The sequence below is a fragment of the Mus musculus genome, chromosome 7 (genome assembly GCF_000001635.26).
Source record: "Mus musculus strain C57BL/6J chromosome 7, GRCm38.p6 C57BL/6J".
In the NCBI taxonomy this organism is placed as follows: Eukaryota; Metazoa; Chordata; class Mammalia; order Rodentia; family Muridae; genus Mus; species Mus musculus.
This window is the reverse complement of record NC_000073.6, coordinates 107,592,897-107,611,712: the sequence shown is the minus strand read 5'-3', so window position 1 is coordinate 107,611,712 and position 18,816 is coordinate 107,592,897. Positions and strand designations below refer to the sequence as shown.

Genomic DNA, 18,816 nt, shown 5'->3' with positions numbered 1-18,816 from the left:
TGCATTTCCTCTGCCTGCCTGCAGATCAAGATGTAGAACTCTCAGCCAGGTGTTGTGGCACACGCCTTTAATCCCAGCACTTGGGAGGCAGAGGCAGGCGTATTTCTGAGTTTGAGGCCAGCCTGGTCTACAAAGTGAGTTCCCGGACAGCCAGGGCTACACAGAGAAACCCTGTCTCGAAAAACAAAAAAAAAAAAAAATAAAAACAAAAGATGTAGAACTCTCAGCTCCTCCAGCACCATGTCTGCCTACACAGTGCCATGCTTCCCACCATGGTGATAATGAACTGAATCTCTGAAACTGTAAGCCAGCCCCAATTAAATACTTTCCTTTATAAGAGTTGTGGAACTTTAATTTTTTAACGCCTACTTTGAATGATGGTTCTTAAATGCTTTAACCTCCCTTCTAGCCCATCACTCACCAGAGGCAGTAGAAAAGAAAGGATATGGGAGATGTGGATCTGTTTAGAAATTGGTTTTCGAAGCAAGTTTCATCTGCACTATTAGGAAACCAGTAGTTCAGTTTACAGGTCATCAGTGGCAGTTCAATCCACTCGCACTTCACAAATATATCAGCAGTCCAGTTTGATAGAGTCGGGATAGCAGCACAAATCAGCATGACCTAGCAGAGATAGCCAGGCCTTTGCAGAATCAGCATGAGTCAGCAGAAGGGACCAGAACCAAAAGGAACGTCAGAAGTTCTCAGCTGTGCCTCTCTCAACTAATCAAAGATCAGCCAAGAGACAAGACCAAGAAGCACTACACAGCTAGCTCTACAAGCAAGCCCCTCTCACAGGCTGTTGAGTCCTATTTATACTCCCTTCAAACATCGTGTGTCCTCCACTGGTCTTTCCTTACCAAGTGTCTTGCCTCAGCACATGCATCTGTATCAGCTGACATCACTCTGCCAATCAGCCCCAGAAGTGTCAAGAAGCCACAGCACACCACCAGAAGTTTTTTGGTGGGTTTCTCTCTACAGAGTCATGACAAATGAAGCTCAACTACTCAATGTATGATGGACCAATACTTATGTGTTGTTAGTGAAAAGTCCTTTGTCACTTGTCCTTTTTTTGGGGGTTTTTTGGTTTTTCGAGACAGGGTTTCTCTATATAGCCCTGGCTGTCCTGGAACTCACTCTGTAGACCAGGCTGGCCTCGAACTCAGAAATCTGCCTGCCTCTGCCTCCCGAGTGCTGGGATTAAAGGCGTGCACCACCACGGCCTAGTTTATCACTTGTCCTTTAACGTGCTTGCTTTAGCAAAACATTCTTTCACCTGTGTCTGCTACAGCAAAACGTTCCTTCACCTGTCTGCTTTAGCAAAACATCATCCGACACCACAGACTTTCCAATCAAAATATCCAACACAACTGGCTTTCCAAAGAATCCATAAGTTTCCACTTCCGAGTTGCCTTGGTCATGTTGTCCTTTCACAGCAATGAAACCCTAACTAAGACACATAGTCAGTAAAGCCCATGTGAAGAAAGCTATAGCCTCCCTGCAACTGGTGACTTTATTATCCTACTCCAAGGTGTTTCCCCCTCTCTCAGTCCAAGGGAGAGCTCTGATTCACATCCACACATTAAATATTCAAGTGCAAGCATTTCTTAACATTTATCTATCTATATTATTTGTAAGTCAGCTCTTTGGTGAATTGTACCTAGGGACTAAAACCATGACATGAGGACAGATGAGGTTGCATCAAGGAGGAAACCATTAGACCTACAGAAATAGCAGCTATCAACCAACTAACAACCTTGGGCTCAACCCTCTTCAAAGCAATGCAACAGCTCCCGCATATGAAATGGGCAGGGAGAGCTGGAGCAGGGACTGTCCCCTAACCTTAGAGGGCCAGTCACAAGATACTTGTCACTTAGATCACTTTCCTGCCTGTGAGTTCTTAGGCCAGAGGGTAATTTAGGGACTTTCCCACAAATAGGGGGAAACCAAAAAAAGACCAAAAAAAGGCTGTGCTAATCAGGTTTCTATTGCTATGATAAACACTGTCATAAAGCAACTGGGAGGTTGATTCCATCACAGAGAAAAAGCAAGGCAGGAACCTGGAGGCATGGATAGAAGCAGAGTCCGTGGAGGGATGCTGCTTACTGGCTTGCTCCCATGGTTTGCTCAGCTACCTTTCTGCCTAGGGATGGCACTGCCTACAGTGGGCCAGGTCCTTCTACATTAATTAACAATTAAGAAAATGACTCACAGACAAAACTGATAGAGGCAATTCCTCAGCCAAGGTTCCCTCTTCCCACGTAAGTCTAGTTGATGGAGAGTTGATAAAACTAACCAACACAAGACTGCAGGAGCGAGACACTGCATGGGTATCCCCCTCTCTTGTGGGCCCACATAATCTCACTCTTCACAGGGAAATAAAAATGTTTGCAACCTCCACTTTTCTTTGCCTCTTCTCTCACATAACAGGGCTTTTGGCGTAGTGGGGACACACCAACAGTTCCTCGGAGTCAAAGGAAGAAGTCGAAGGTACTGAGGTCCCTATGATTTGATTCAAAAGGACCAAGGCAAAGACATACAAATTCCAGGTTCCCATAAACCACTCCGCCTGATGCACAGCCTTTCGAAATCCCTTTATTACCTGGTAAAGTTGGGCTTTCCCTCCCCCGGAATAAGAGGGACAGGGTAGAGCGGCAGGAGCCCAACTCTGCCTTGTCTGAGTCACTATGGCAGTGTCACCATATATTGCATATATTGAACAGGTAGCTTATAAATGACGCAGATGTGTTTCTAATAGTCTGAAGATGGGGATTACAAGACAAGGAAGATTTGGTGTCTAGTAAAGGCCCATTTCCTGTTTCAGCATCCCTTTTCAGGCCTTTTTAATGGGGACTAGTCCTGGTCAAGAGGGCACAACTTCAACATCTAATCATCTCTTAGAGCCCTACTTTATACCATTACCTCAAGGGGTAGGATTTCAAGAAATTAATGTGGATGAGGGGAACATATTCAGGTCATAGCAAAATTGGATGGGTAAGTAATCAAATGCTAGTTGTGCTCAGTTTTGTTTGGTTCTTACTGTAAGTAATACACATTAACCTCTCAGATTATTGTATACTGGGCCTGTTATTATACCTGCTTCACACAAAGTTGGACAGTGTGATAAGAAAGAGGACAGAATAAACCACTCAGACTCAGTGCCTAGCCCAGTAAATCTGCAACACCCTGTCTCACCTCACTCAGGGAGCACATCAGAGAGTCAAGGTGTATCCTGACTCCCACTGAGGGTACCAGAGCTCAAAGCTCAAACTCTGTACATGTATCCTGAGTTTTCTGGGTCTCTCTAAGCAGTATCTGACAAAAACAAAAAACAAAAACAAAAAAAACCAAAAAAACAGCAAGGCCATGGCCTTCCTGAGCTGAAAGTTCCTTTTGTGTATAGGGGGTGGGGGGTTCGAGGCAGGGTTTCTCTGTGTAGCCTTGGCTGTCCTGGAACTCACTCTATAGACCAGGCTGGCCTCGAACTCAAAAATCCATCTGCCTCTGCCTCCCAAGTGCTGGCATTAAAGGTGTGCGCCACCACTGCCTGGTCAGAGCTGTTAGTTCCTTATTGACCACATGTCCACTGCTGCAGTCCTGGGCTCTTTGCTCAGCCATTCACCCAGAGATTTAACAGGTAACTCTGCTCAGGGAAAGTAAGCAGGCCAAGTCTATGATGCTCAGAAGCCAGTTGGGTACTGACGTGACACAGAAGTCACAACCAGGGGAAATGATCTGGGAGGTACCCATCATGGAAGCAAAAGCAGAAGCTGGGCTCTGTGGATTTCTGTGGGGAAATGACCAAGTTCTGATCACAGTCACAGCTAGCATTCATCTTGAAGCAGCAGGAGGACCACCTCTGTCCTTTCCTCTGGTATCAAGACTGCCTGTATCAAGTCCAGTGATGACTCTGAGGGAAGACAGACAAGTGGAACCAATATCCTAGAGAAGCCTCATCATGTTCTTTTTTTTTTAGATTTATTTATTGATTATATATAAGTACAATGTAGCTATCTTCAGACACCCCAGAAGAGGGCATCAGATCTCATGACAGATGGTTGTGAGCCACCATGTGGTTGCTGGGACTTAAACTCAGGACCTTCAGAAGAGCAGTCAATGCTCTTAACCACTGAGCCATCTCTCATCATGTTCTTAGTAGATGCCAGACTCTGGGAGACACCAGTACCAAAGCAGGAATCAGTCCAGGAGTTGGGAAGACATGTGGCACATAACAGTGATGTAACAGTATACCTTTCTCATGTACCTTTAAAGAACTCTCTTCATCAACACCATTCCTCATTCAATTGTCACTTTATCTAAAACTGTCTTTCAAATGCAGGTGGCCTGACTCTTGAGTGCTGGATTGTGATAGTAGAGCAACCCTCAACAATTTTAAAGTGCTCCAACTTGGAAGGTGGGACACGGAGGTAGAGACTCTCCCTCCCCAAGATGTAGCCTGTTAACATGAGATCATAGGGCATTGCAGCCTAGATACTCCCAAATCTTCTCCATACGAAGAGTCACTGTTTTTACAGCCTCTACAGCTGATCTTCTCAAATTTTCTGAGCTGATGGATAGCTTTCCCAGGCTCACAGAGAAGATAGAACAAAGAATGCCCTCTAGGACTAGGGCTGGGTCCTAAGCTGCAGGAGGCACATCAAGCCTGATAGAGGATGGAGACCAGGGTACACCTACTTAGTGATAATGACCAGCAGGCTCTCCAACAAACAGAATCAGAAAGATCCCTGACTTGAACAGACAGCTCCCATCAGCACCCACCTGTTCAGAGCTTGAACATGCCGTGCATGGGAACAATGTTGCCCTTTCATGCGGGGATCCTAGCGCCCACTCCAAATCTCTGCTTGGGCAAGCTCTGGGCAAGTGCTTTACCACACTGCATCGGCCACGCTTCTCCACCCCCACAGCTTCACCTGGGTTACTGCCCAGGTTGCCCTGACTCTCATCCCTTACTATGCCCTTCCAGCCCACTCCTGAACACCACTATGCCAAACATCTCAAGGTCCTAAAATGATGGAGTTGTTGCAACTGACCGTGACTAATGAAGTTAGCTAAGTGCTTAGCTAAAGCTAAGACTCCTTTTGTATTCACTGAGACAATCAGAGTCACGCCTTGTTTTAACATTTTCTTGAATGGGGGAAATTGGAGTAATTTCAGAATTCAGAAATTAACCTATAGCAGTAAGGGATTAATAGTTTCTCCAATACCTTTAAAAACCAGCAGTATAGCCAGGCAGTGGTGGTGCAAGCCTTTAATCCCAGCATTTGGGAGGCAGAGGTAAGCAGATTTCTGAGTTTGAGGCCAGCCGGGTCTACAGAGTGAGTTCCAGGACAGCCAGGGCTATACAGGGAAACCCTGTCTGAAACAAAAACAAACAAACAAAAATCCCAGCAGTATAGGGACTGGAGAGATGGCTCAGCAGTACCTGTCTCTCTTGCGTAGAGGGAGGGGGAGAGGGGAAGTGGGGGAGAGGGAGAGGAGGGGCGGAAGAGGAAGAAGGAGGGGGAGGAGAAGGAGGAGAAGGAGGAGAAGGAGAAGAGCAAGCAATTTCTCCCTAGATCAGAGTCTGCATTTGTCTTGTTGAACAAATTTGGATTTGACTTGCAGCACCTACATGGTAGCTCGTAGCCTCCCATCCGGACCCCTAATAACTCTAGTTCCAGGAGATCTGAAGCCCTCTTCTGGGCTCAAAAGGCACAAGGCAGGCACACATGCCGTGCACATACATACATATCATGCATGCAAACACTTATCCATATACAAGTGTGCACACACATAGACAGACACACGCACACACTTTTTTTTTTTTAGCAAAAGAAAAGAACAGCTATGTGTTACAATTTTTGAGCTCTGCTACTAACTAGAACTACAATATGCTTTATGACAACCTAGCCACGTCTGCCAAGTTCCTCCTCCAAAGGCACCTGCCGACTTGACCATTTTCCTGCGTTGTCACCATGAAGGAAAAAAGGATCTTCAGTAGAATCGACTACTTACTCTGAACTCTAAATGTGGTGGCAAGGTAGAAACAATATACATTTAGGGTTAGGACAACCAAACAGAAATGTGTTGCCAGTCACTCACCAGTTAGGTCGCCTCGGGAAGGTCACATGTCCTGTCACAGACAGTCTCCTGAAGCCCTCAGTCTTAAGAGGCAGCCAGTGAGGTTTAAGTAAGCACAAATCCTGCCCTTAGCTCCTCTGGCATGGTGGGTCCTTATTAATGATCACGCTCCATCTCTGGTGCTCTACCCTTGTTGACTCCTTGGTCAACCCAACCGCTGGCTGTTTTCTACACACTTAAATTCCAGCTCTTAAATCCCACTCAGGCAGGGGGCACGGCCCACTCAGCTAGAGCTCCCACTATGCCTGCAGAGAATGGTATGAAAATTATCTAGCGACTGAAATAACGTGGCTAGAGGACCTAGGAATTAATAGTCTACCTCTATTCCTGAAAATGTTTTCCTAGACCTGGTAGATCCTACTTTGAGCCATGTTCCCTCCCTGCCCTCCAGACCAGGCTATCATGGCCCTCGGGCATCCGCATTCCTTAACCACAGCACTCCCCACCCAAAGTCAAACCATACAGCACACCCCACCCAAAGCCTCAGCCTACTTGTCCAGGGCCTCAGTGACCACTGCCCTTCCCTGCCTGTGCCTGGGGATGAAACCTCACTGTGGTCTAGGCTGCATTAAGTCAGATTTCTCAGTGTGGTTACTAGGGCCTTTCTATACTCAGCATTACCTGGGAGTCCAGGGTCTCGGGTCACATTGTCCTTTTCCCTTCTACACCTATTATATACTTAGTTGGATGCTGGGAGACTAACACCTCAGACCAAATGCCATGGTTCTCCAAGTCACAGGACATCATGTTTTTACAATCTTCACAGGAAGACTGACTCTGGGTCTGGAAGAGCATTCAGAACCTAGTCATGGTGAGGCCATGGATGGAATCAGCAAAGATGATACATGATACTTATGTCTTGGGGATCCTGCCTTTAGAGCATCAGCCCACAAGGCATTTCCTCAGAGGCTTTCTACTCTCCCGATCCATCAGCCTGTGACTTGAAGACTCCCCTTTTCTACTCTCCTTGCTGTCTTTGCTCAGAACCATTAGCTTTTCCCACCCTAGTAAGTCCAACCCATAACTCCCACCCCACTCCACAATCCCGGACTCTTTGTTCAACTTGTTTTATGAGACAGAGTCTCCCTCTATAGCCCAAGAGGACTCCAAACTCACAGTGATCCTCCTGCCTCAGCCTCCTGAGTACTGGGATTACAGGTACAAGCCATCAAACCCAGATTCTTTGTTCCATTTTTAGCAATGGGGGGGTTTCCTCCTTATTTCTTGAACCCAGTTTTCTCAATTATGCCTCCGATGTTCTTTTGGGGTGTTTTGTTTTGTTTTGGGTGTCTCTGTGTGTGTGTATGTGTGTTGTTGTTTTGTTTTTGTATTTTCCTTTTGGAGACAGGGTTTTTCTACACAGCCTGGTTGTCCTGGAACTAGCAGCTCTGTAGACCAGGCTGGCTTCAAACTCACAGTGATCCTCGTGCCTCTACCTCCTGAGTGCTGAGATTAAAGGCGTGGGGCACCATCACCTGGCTAGCCTCCTGTTCTCTTAACTCATGGCATCTAATTGACCAAGGAGCCCTGTATTGTCTCTTCCCTCACAGCAAAGCCTCCAGCTGCCCAGGAGAAAGACGCAAGTCTGGGCAACACATGGTAGCTCATTCACCACCATCTCTACGCCTTCCTGTCTCTTCTCAGCTTGCGTGACAAGAACACTAATTTTGCAACATTCACGGGTGGGTTCCTCCTTCAACTTGTCTCCATGTGACACGTTTGGTAAATTCAAGGAAAGCTCCTCTCTAGTTCTATTAATGAAGCCAAGCTAAGAAAATTTACATGACATGTTCATTTTCTCCTAGATCATCACCACACACAAACTGATTCTGGGAGCCTATGGACAGGGCTTTGCCCTGACCCTGCCACGACTAACTCCCCTAGCTGAGCTCTGTGTACCTTCCTTGCTGACCAGCTATCTGAAACTGACCTACTACAGACTCGACTGTCACTCTCCTCCTGGACTTTCTGCCCCCCTGCACCACGGCTGTCCTTTCTACGGCACACCTGCCACTTCACTCTTGAACCTTCAGCCTCAGGAGGGAAACTGCGAGGGTTCTTCATAATGTGAACCACTCCTTCTGACAAAATGTTTTTCTCAGGCTTCTTGAGAAAGGAAAAAATAATGATAATACCATTACTGACTGCCTGCACCATGCCAAGCATGCACTCTAGCCAACGATGACCGCATCATTTCATCTAATCTTCACAACAACCAAGTGAAGCGGGCCTCAGTGAGCATTAAGCCAATGAACAAATGAGAAACCTGAAAACTCAGACTTACTCAAAGTTGCAGCCTTGAACCTGTTTGATTCAAAGTGGCAGCTTAGAGCTGCCAAGGCCCTCAAGGGTTAGGCAGGTCAAGCCTTCAAGATGGAGAAAACCAGCTGCCTGCCATAAATGAATGGCGGTGGGGTGGGGAGAGCAGGAGGAGTCGGTTTCCTCCTCTGCTGAAGCAGGACAATAATCTGCGCCCGGGGCATTGTCTGCACCAGTGAGCTGGCACAATGAAAACCTAGACAGACACATGGGGATGTTGTTGCTGTTACCAGGTAAGCAGTGTTGCATCGAAGAACCAGATGTCTTGGCGGGGTGCAGGAAGAGCTTATGTAATAAAGCCTTTTCATGACATCCAATGAAGGTCAGGAGTCAGAGCCAAGAACTACTCCTTTGCTCTGATAAAATGCTGAGGGAGCAAAACGTGCCATTTCTTCCTTAAATCACAATTTAACTTCTCTTGGTATGCCGATGTACTCTCCCCCCACTTGCTGCCTGATGGGATAAGTTTGATGCCACACACAACCCAGCATGCCTGAGGCAGTCCTGCCACGCTGGGTGTTGTGCTGCACTAGTAATACCAAAGCTAGGAAGCAAAGACAAGAGGATCCCTGGGGCTTGCTGCCCAGCCAGCCTAGCCTAAGCAGTACAAGGGTATCAGGGAGATACCTTGTCTCAAAACAAAAGTGTTAGTATTAAAGGGAAATACCGCCACACCTGGCAAAAAAGACAAACTGGATAGCTCCTATGGAAAGAAACCCAAGATTGACCTCTGGCCTCTACATACACCTGCACACACATGAACACACAGACAAATTATTCATGTTGCAATATATAAAATTAAATCTTGTACCCTAGAACCTTCAAAACCCTGTTTCACAGAGATGGGGACTAGGTGGTAATCCTGAGTTAGAACCCATCACGGGGTGTTTCCCACAAAACTGACCAGCACTCACTACCTGTGCCTCATGAGATAAGCCCTTTGTCAAACATATCAAATGGAACATTCCATTTTACCTCTTTACTCCATTAGACCACTATTACTCTAGTAAGCAGTCCAGTGCCAAGATAGATCTTCATGAAAAAGCCTCCTTTGTTTAAGGGAAATGTGGTGCTGAGTTGTGGAACTTTCCTGTTTCCTGTCCTTTCTTTCCCTCTAGGTTCCTCTACAACTCTCTCTCAAACACACACACACACACACACACACACACACACACACACACACACACAATTATCAACTATCAACTAAAGAGTTGCTCTTACCAACTCCTTACTCTGGGTCTTTCTACCAAAAGCAGGCTGGAGACATTTGGTAAGGACCCTTGGAGGTAGAAGAGATGACTCAACAGTAAAGAGCACATGCTGCTTTTGCAGAGGACTTGAGTTCAATTCCCAGCCTTCAAAACGGTCATTCACTCTAACGCCTGGGGAACCTGACACCAGTGACCTCTGAGGGCACTTAACCTCATATGCACATACCCCACGTGTATACACATAATTTAAAAAATAAAATACTGGGCTGGTGAGATGGCTCAGTGGGTAAGAGCACCCGACTGCTCTTCCGAAGGTCCAGAGTTCAAATCCCAGCAACCACATGGTGGCTCACAACCATCCGTAACAAGATCTGACTCCCTCTTCTGGTGTGTCTGAAGACAGCTACAGTGTACTTACATATAATAATAAATAAATAAATCTTTAAAAAAAAAAAAAATAAATAAAATACTGAAGGAGGAGGAGAAAGTGATGACTTCTTGGGACACCTTGTTCAGTCACAGGAGCAGCCCTCTAGCTCAGAGGGTCCTTGCCCAGCCTGAGATGCTCAGCTGCATTTGACTAACCCACTCCAGCTTGTACTGTGAAATGACAGCTTTACCCTGGAGAGGGAAGCATTCTGAGTATTCCTGGTTTTAAAAAAAAAAAAAAAAAAAAAAGGTAAACACCCTCAGGCAGTTAACAGGGCTCTACGCCTCCCCAGGAAGAAAGAAATTCCAGGATTTAGATAACCACCTTCTCTTTGGAATCTTTATCTCTGGGAAAGGATGGTCACACTCCCAGAGAAGCCCCTAGAGAATTCCACAAGGAGGAAGAGCCAAACATTCCAAAGTCACCAGAAGTAGCTAATCTTTGCTAATGGTTCTCCTCCCACCTCACCTGTACGAAGTCATTCCTAAGCCTTGGGCAACCCAAGTCTGCTGTAGATGACTGTCCCAGCTACTTTGCCATGGGTGAGGAGGCTCAAGCACATACTTACACTGTCATTAGGATGACAGCACAAGGATACTAACTCAACCTCCGAACAAGATGGAGGTGGAAATAGGCAAGAAAAAGCCAGGATAGCTAGACAAGTTCACCTTCAAAGGCAATTCCCAGCACAGGAGAATTACCATTTGGGTTTGCCAGCTCCCACATGCCAAGAGATAAAGTCCAGTCGTTTCACACATATTAACCTACCTAGCTCTGCCTTCGCAGATGGAAGTGCCCTCTGTCCTGAAGTCCATGACAAAGGCAAGCCTGCCGTGGGAGGCCAGCAGCTGGGAAGCCTGGCTGATCAGAGAAGTGCAGAAGGGGTGTGAGGAAGAGGCTCACGGAGTCTCTCACAGCTACCAGATAAGGTCTTCTTCCCACCCATCATGCAGTCATCACAATCCTCACCATTCCGAGGACAGAAAGTCCTGAGGACTGGTTTGCTGTCCCCAGCACCTTCCCCTTCTTTCTCTCATTATTCATCGCTATAGTAGTAACATCCTATAGAATGTTGAATGTGTCCCCAAAGTTTGTCTGGGAGAGAAGAGAGTGTTAGATCCTTAGAATATACATTTCCAATGAATTGGTAAATTGGCTAATAGTTATACTCCACAAAAGCCCCCGAGTATGCACACAGAGCATATTGAGAATACAGAGTTCAGATACCATAAAAAGTACTTCTCTACCTAACAGCCCCACCTATGAAAAGTCCTCAGAACCAGATAAATAAGTAAACAAACAAACAAACAAACAGGGCCTTCAGGCACCGGCTGCCACCCAACACTTGCCCTGAATACCTGAGCTGTAAGGCTCTAGCTTCCCTGTTCTGTTCTACACACTGAATGCCCCAAGGTGATCAAATGCCTGTTCTCATTGGCTAATGTTATCTCCAACTAGACCTTCTGGCAGCTCTCCTCTGGCCCATAAACATGGGCTACCGATGATATGATGGAAGCCAGGAGGCTAGTTGGCCTGGATCTGCACCTAAGAATGGGGTGACTTGGGGTGCACTGCTTTGGGTTTTGCCATTGTGTTGGGTAAAATCATAAAGGGCAAGCAAGAAGCTACCCAAGATTCTCCTGATTTTAAAATGTGTCGCCATGGTCTTTCCCTTCTGTCCTCTAAGGAAGTCCTCCATGGTCCCATACCTACTCACAGTCACCTCATTCTCTGCCAGTCAGTTTCTAGTATGACTTTTTCTCTCCCTCAAACCCAATCAGTCTTATCCTGGCAAGCTCACTTCGTTGCTATTGTCACTGCCTTGATTCAGGACCTAAGATTGTCCTATGGATTACTCCAATAACATGTCCTTGTGTGGTCCCTCTAACCTACCCTTCCCAGCCTAGCAGCCTCCTGAAAACAAAATTGCACAGAGCCTTTTCCATATTACTCATAGCTTTCAATGTCATCAGTACAAAAAAAAAAAAAGTACACTTCTTTTTTTCTTTTTAAATAAGTTTTTACCGTGTTGCTAAGTAGCTGAGCTTTTAGTATATATATGTATTACCACAGAGGTCAAAATTTGTATGCTTTAGCTCCAACCTTCAGGACCTTCCACCATCATTTCCCTCCCTGGTTTCCAGATGTTCCTCTTCAAACATCCCCATTATGTATTTCCACAAAATCTAAACACTTCCTCCTGGAGGGAGCAGGTAAACTCACACAAAGTAGGAAGCCCCTGAAACTTACCTAGGGGGCACTAGGGAGTCTCAGTTAGTTGGGAAGTTACAAGACTCACAAGGGCCCTCCCTAAGTTATGAAAGCAGTAAATAACTGCTGGAGAAGAGAGATATCTGGTCATGTTGCCTGCAAGATGAGCAAAGAGCTCTAGAGGTACAGTTCTCCTATGTTCTCACCCACACTAAGGGCTGTCCTAAAGTCACCCACACTCCTGTCAGTAACCCCTCATAAATTCATTGGTTCTCCAAGCTAGGCTTGGGTGGAATCACTTCTTTAGTGTGTCATCAGTGTCTTATCTGTGTTGAGTAGACTTCTGTTCATGTCTCCCCAGGAAAGTCATACAATACCCTACCACACCCCATAATTCTAGCCATTGAGCCATTCTTCCTTGAGCCTGCCCTTCCTGTCTTTTGGCTTCTGTTCCCATTCCTTCCCTTCTCTCACACAAAACAACCTGTTCCTTTCCCTTCTTACAGAAGCAAAACCTGCCAGCCAACACGGGACCCACATGCATGGGAAACTCTAGCTGATATCTGTTAAGTATTAGGTCTCACAGGAGACCTAGTGTAGCTACAGCTGCTCAGAGTATGAATACAGAGGCAGGACGAACGCAGCAGAGAGAAGATTCTATTGTAATTCACATATGGTATTAGTGGAGAGAGTGAAATGGCTTGAAATGAGGGGGCTCTAGGGTTCTCATCCCTGCTACAAAGCAGAGGCAACAGGTACCCTCGGAAAGAGGAAACAGTGATGAGCGTCATGTCTTGCGTAGGGGCACACAATCTACAGGGCGTAATCAACATTTGAATTTTGCATCTTTCTGTTTGTATTCGCTCTTCTCGTGTTCTGCATTGAGGGATTCACCAGGGGTTTTTAAGCAGAAAAAGAGCATAAACAGATTTGTATTTCAGATTCATGACCAAGCAAAAAGCAATGTCCAACCATTATAATCCAAGAAGCATACATCCTCAGAGAGGCACAAAAGGACAGGCAGAACACTCCTCAGTTCAAGGAGCAGTGGTGATGGAGTTAGAAAATGAATTGGCCAAAAAATGTCACAAGGATATTAAAGATTATCTTATCAGAGAGGCAGCCTTATCCCACCTGTGTCTACAGACGTGTTACAGACATGTACATATTGCATGCCAAAACTACAGTACAACATGGACCGTAATAAGAAGCATCATACACACTGGATGCTTAGCTCTCATGTGCATAAGTGTGCACAGAGGCACAGAGGAGAGGAAAGCAAGAATTACTTATGAAGGAGCACCAAACCAAGGACATTAAAGCACAGAGAAATTTTCAGCTTGCTGGAGACAAAGCTGAGTCAGAACGCCTCTAGAAGTCTGGGGCCTTCTGGAAGTCTCCACAGAAAGCTCATCAGCTTAATTTAGGGTACCCATCTCCTACAAGGCTTTTTATCACAAGTATTAGAGATAATAACAGTCCCTGAAGAGAACCACTAGACGCAACAGACTGCCGCTTCAGAGTTTATACGAGACAGAGCTCACCTTCCCGAGACTCTAAAAATAAACACACATAGGTGCCTTCAAGCACAAACAAAACGAAATTCTAGGGTAGCAAAGGGTAAAGGAAGTGGAACTCCTAAGAGGAAGGAGGAAGCAAGAAAACCAGTGACTCAGGAGAATCCAAGCCCAGAGTTTTAGCTTTACTTTTGTGCACAAAGGGGTGACCGTCATATCTTATATGGAGTCACACACTTTATAGGTCTTAACGTTTAAAACATGTCACCTATATATTCATTCTTTCTCCCTCACCAGGGGATTTGAAACAGTAATGAATCATAAATAGATCTGTATTTCAGGAGAAACCATCCCCACACAAACTTATGGACACACACAAATTAGCTGCTGACCAGTATTGTCGAAGTAGTGCATCCAAAATTGAACTAGAATTCTCCAAGAACTGTTCCTTTTCCTAGAGTCTTATTCTGCCTAACCAGTATAAAGGCTGACACCTCCCTTTTCCTGGCCCTGGTATTTCTAGGGTCTCTTTTGTCTACTCACACTTCACTCTCCTCATAATTATCTGAATTGGCCTGCCAGTCTCCTAACTGGCCTTCCAGCTGTGGTCCTTCAGGCGCTACCAAGTCCAATAGTGGATCCCACCCGGCTGTTATTAGAAACACCTGGAGAATGCCAAACATGCCTGGGACCTACTTAACCTGAAGAGTTTGCAAAACTCCGAGGCCTTCGGAGAGTTTGTACATCACTCTTAATACTTGATACAAACAAGAAAGAAATAGGTTAGAAATACAGAATGCCAGACTTCACCCCTGACCCACAGTGTCAAAAATCTACTTTTGAAGATCATCTCTTGATTCTCAAGCTTGTGTCTGAAGCACAGGGCTCTAAAATGTCAGCTGACCTTTCTCTCCACAAATGTTTACTAGATTTCTGTCAGGCTGGGGGTTGGGCAGGTCAAAGTTCAAGGACTCTAACTTTGATAAGCTCAGCAGACCACAGTCAGTCTCTGCTTAATATCCCATACATTGAAGTCTGTGGCCTTGGGCCAGCTGGGACCATTGGTTTTGTTGTTATTTTGTTCTGTCTACCAATCAGGCCAGGAACCAAGAAGGACCAGTAGCCATTTCTTATAGACTGAGTTTGCCTTATAGACCTCTCCATGGCCCAGGTCACCGCTAACATCTTCCTGTGACATCCCTCATATAGATTGATCCTTCTTAAAACCTACCCAGATTTTCCTTATTCTGGTGAAAAAAAACAAACAAACCCCTAGAATTTCTGTAAGTTTGTTCCAACCTTCATCTGTCTTTATCTCTTACATGTATCTCTTATGTTATCCATCCACTTAGCATATCTGCCTTAGTTACCAAAACACAGACAATAGTAGCAATAAACTAAAATCGGCACATCATCAAACCTCAGAGTGATACCACTAATATATTATGTGAGGGCTGAGTGTTGTTGCTCAGTGGTAGAGCACTTGCCTAGCTAAGCATTCACAAGGGTCTAAATGAGATCACCAGTTCCCATCACCATCAGCCTTAAATAAAATCCCAAATGAAAATAACAACAAAAGACTTAACAATATTCCACTTCAAAGTCACGTAAATATGCATACAAACGGGCTGGTGAAGAAAGAAATAATTTCTAATCAGATAACATGTTTAGTATACCAATAGTAATCTAAGACTGAAGATTAATTAGGTCTGTAATTGACTTCCTTCCTGTAGTTGAGCATTTACCTTAACAAAATACTCGGTAATCTAATAAACACTACAGTCTACAATATAATCAATTAAGGACCAAGAGAAATGAACACAGGCAGAAATAAAACCAAAATATGAAGAGGAAGACTGATCTATATCAAATATCTCAGTGCTCTAAGAAAGAGCTGAATGCCTATTTGAATCCTACCGGAACCTTGGAAGTTCTAGTTTTTAAACATATAATAACCTTATTTTGATCGGAGGGAAAAGTATGGGTCTGGCGTCAGGATGGAAGGAGGGAAGAGGACCCACTTTTAAAAACAGAAGCATCCCCACACCCTAATCCTGCCTTGAGCCTTTGGGAAGTGTGTTGCATTTAGCAATTAGTGCACAGAACTGCTCCTGGCCAAAGCGCTCTGGACCAAAGGTCTATGGAACAAACCCACCTAGGTATCTCCAGTTGATGCCACTGCTGCCCTCACGGGACTCAAGGCTTGGGTCAAAATCGCCCGGAACTCTGAGATATCGGAACACCCCGGTATCCTGGGGACCACTCTGCCACCTGTAGAAGCGCGGGGCAGGTGGCACATCCAGAGCGAGGTCGGGTAGAAAACTCAAGCAAATCCAGGGGAGTTGCTCCCTTTTCTCAGTCTCCCAGACAAATAAGTGGGTCCCCAAGTCTTGAAAACGTTCGAAGGTCTAAAAGACCACAGACGCCCAACTACCCATGTAGTTCTTGGATCTGGGGGTACTCAGTTCCCGGGATAGCGGTGAGCCGAGGCAGGGAGACCCACTGACCTGGATGCCAGAGTGCAGCTTCTCTCTCGGAGGCTCAGGTATGCAGGTCGCTCCTGTGTCCCTCACACTTTCCAACATAAGAGCGGAGAACCCAGTGACAGGCCACTGGCCCAAGGACCAACTGCCAACCAAGTGGCAGACCCGCCAGCACCGACCCGGTTCGGCACCCACGTGACGGAGGCGGGGATCCCAGAGAGGCTGGTCCCGGAGTGTGGCTCTCTGGCTGCTGGGACCTTCCCCCTAGGAACCGCCCCTCTGCCACCCCTCCTCCTTCTCCCGCACCGCAGTGGCCCGCGAGGACCCAAGAGCCACAGTTCCAGTTCCACAGGGACTTGCCTGGTCAGCCCCGCCCCCAGGCAGAGCTCCCGTGCTGGCTCAAACCCCGCCCCTCCCGGGAGACCACGCCCCTCTCTGGGTCCAGCCCACTGCTTGCACCTAGGACTCTTGCACTCTTCCGGCCGCAGAAAGGACCCTAGGCATTTTCCTTGTGTCCCACTGTGCTCAGGTCTCCAGAGTTTTTGTAATCTGTCAGCAGGACGAGGAAAGCGTGCGGAGAATTGCAGAAAGGAGCACCGAAGCGCAAGCGTACACACACACACACACACACACACACACACACAGCGGGCCTTGTGTAACCCCATTGAGATTAAGGGTAGTCTAAGACCTGTATCATTCCCAATCAGCCCAGACCAACCCCAATTTGGGTTCCATGTCACTCTTAGATCTGTCTAACTCAACCTCCGCCGCCGCTCCCCCCGCCTTTCCTGAAGGTCCCTCTAGTGGTTAAAGCTCTGGTGTTCTGTCTTGTGAATAGCTGAAGACAGAACACTTCCTGTGCCCTGCAAGGTCAGGTACAAGTATGCAAAACAAACAAACAAAAAAAACCTGGAGACCGAATCCCAGCACCTACCTCGAGCGTGCATAAGGCCCTGGGTTTTACCACAGCTGCTTGCCCTACCCGGGCCTCCAAGGGCCGGTTGCTCATTTTATCTGCTTAGAATCTCCAGGGCCTCAGATGGCAGGGATACAGGGACTCTGGCAGGAGTCTCTACTAAGCTGGACTCCAGTTGCTTACACCTGGAGTGTTGACAGACACGACTCGTCTTTTTTTTTTTTTTTTTTTTTTCAAAATTAGTCTAAAATTACTGGTATGACCAGAGGCTTGCACACATGAACAGAAGATCATAAATACTGTGGCAAACAGGTGTGTGAGCACTGCGGGGACATGGCCAGCAGCAGAGCAAAGGCAAAGCCAGTAGAGGAAGATTGGGGCCCCAGACTTGTGTCACAGCAGGACACCCTTCGGTTCTTTCACTTCCTTAAAATAGCGGGTGAGAGGCTTTTGGAAACAGAGCCTGCGCAGTTCATATAAGTTCAAGTGTGGGCAGTTCCAAATCCCACTGGTAGCTTGGGGCCACGGGGGCAGTTTCTTCCCCCAGGCCCCCAGAAACTGCAGCATTTTCTCAGAACTATACAATTATTTTGTAAAATGTTTTATGAACTTGGCTTTCTCAAGCTTCTGTGCAGTTTGGGAAGGAGCTTTAAAAGTACAGACGCCGGGCGTGGTGGTGCACGCCTTTGATCCCAGCACTCGGGAGGCAGAGGCAGGTGGATTTTTGAGTTCAAGGCCAGCCTGGTCTACAGTGTGAGTTCCAGGACAGCCAGTGCTACACAGAAAAACCCTGTCTCGAAAAAAAAAAAAAAAAAAAAAAAAAAAAAAACAACCAAAAAACAAAAAAAAAAGTACAGACGCTCTCCTCCCATCTCCAGAGGGTCTGATCTCTTGGCGTTGGAGAGGATAACCTGCATATTCGGAATTTGAAAAGCTCCCCAGGTGATTCCAATGTGCAGCAATATAATAAATAACCATTTCTGTGGGTCATGGAGACACCATCAATCTTCATTTAAATCCAACCAGAGTGGAACTGAAAAGCACACGTGAACGATACAGAAGCAGGTGTTCCAGGGCCCTCATGCTGTTAGGAAAAGCAGCAATGAACAGGTCCTTTCCAACGAAAATTTCACCTAACAGGGATATCCTGCCTGTGGGGATTCTGTGTACCAGGGTGTACTGTTTGAGACAAATCTATCTTGCAAAACTATCAAATCCCAACATTTCCCGGATAGAAGCCAGACAGCACGCTACAAACTGTTCACTGAACTTCAGAGGAACCATATAGACAGAGCTCACTCCTTTGGATGATGCCCTTGCACCCTTCAATGTGAGTAGGTCATGTTCTTTGTCAGTAAGGTAGGTGACATGACTCTGCCCATAGAGCAGATATCGACCCTGGATTCATGGTGCTGGTATATCACAGTTATTCATTCATATCAGCCTCATTCTGCAAAAGATTTAGGCTCTCAGGGCCATTCCATCAGAACTGTGTGGGTCATTCCATTCTGCCAAAGATCTACTCAGATGCATGGGGGTGGATCTCTCTTCACAGCCTGTGGGCCCAGCCTGGACTTGGCAAAGACAGAGA

General features: G+C 46.3%; 1 protein-coding gene across 5 annotated transcripts in view; it reads right to left on the bottom strand.

Annotated features, from left to right (window-relative positions):
• The window catches only part of Ppfibp2 (PTPRF interacting protein, binding protein 2 (liprin beta 2)), a 153,537-nt gene extending 136,871 nt beyond the window's left edge, over nucleotides 1-16,666 (bottom strand). For 3 of the 5 annotated variants that reach the window (XM_030242235.1, XM_006507443.3, XM_006507444.3), the window contains exon 1: nucleotides 16,334-16,666. In XM_030242235.1, the coding sequence (XP_030098095.1) occupies nucleotides 16,334-16,411 (78 nt within the window). In that variant the 5' untranslated portion in view covers nucleotides 16,412-16,666. Of the gene's footprint in view, nucleotides 1-4,776; nucleotides 4,870-16,333 lie in introns of those variants that run through there. The other 2 variants (NM_008905.2, NM_001163557.1) reach the window with 2 other exon arrangements.
• Between the last annotated feature and the right edge of the window lie 2,150 nt (nucleotides 16,667-18,816).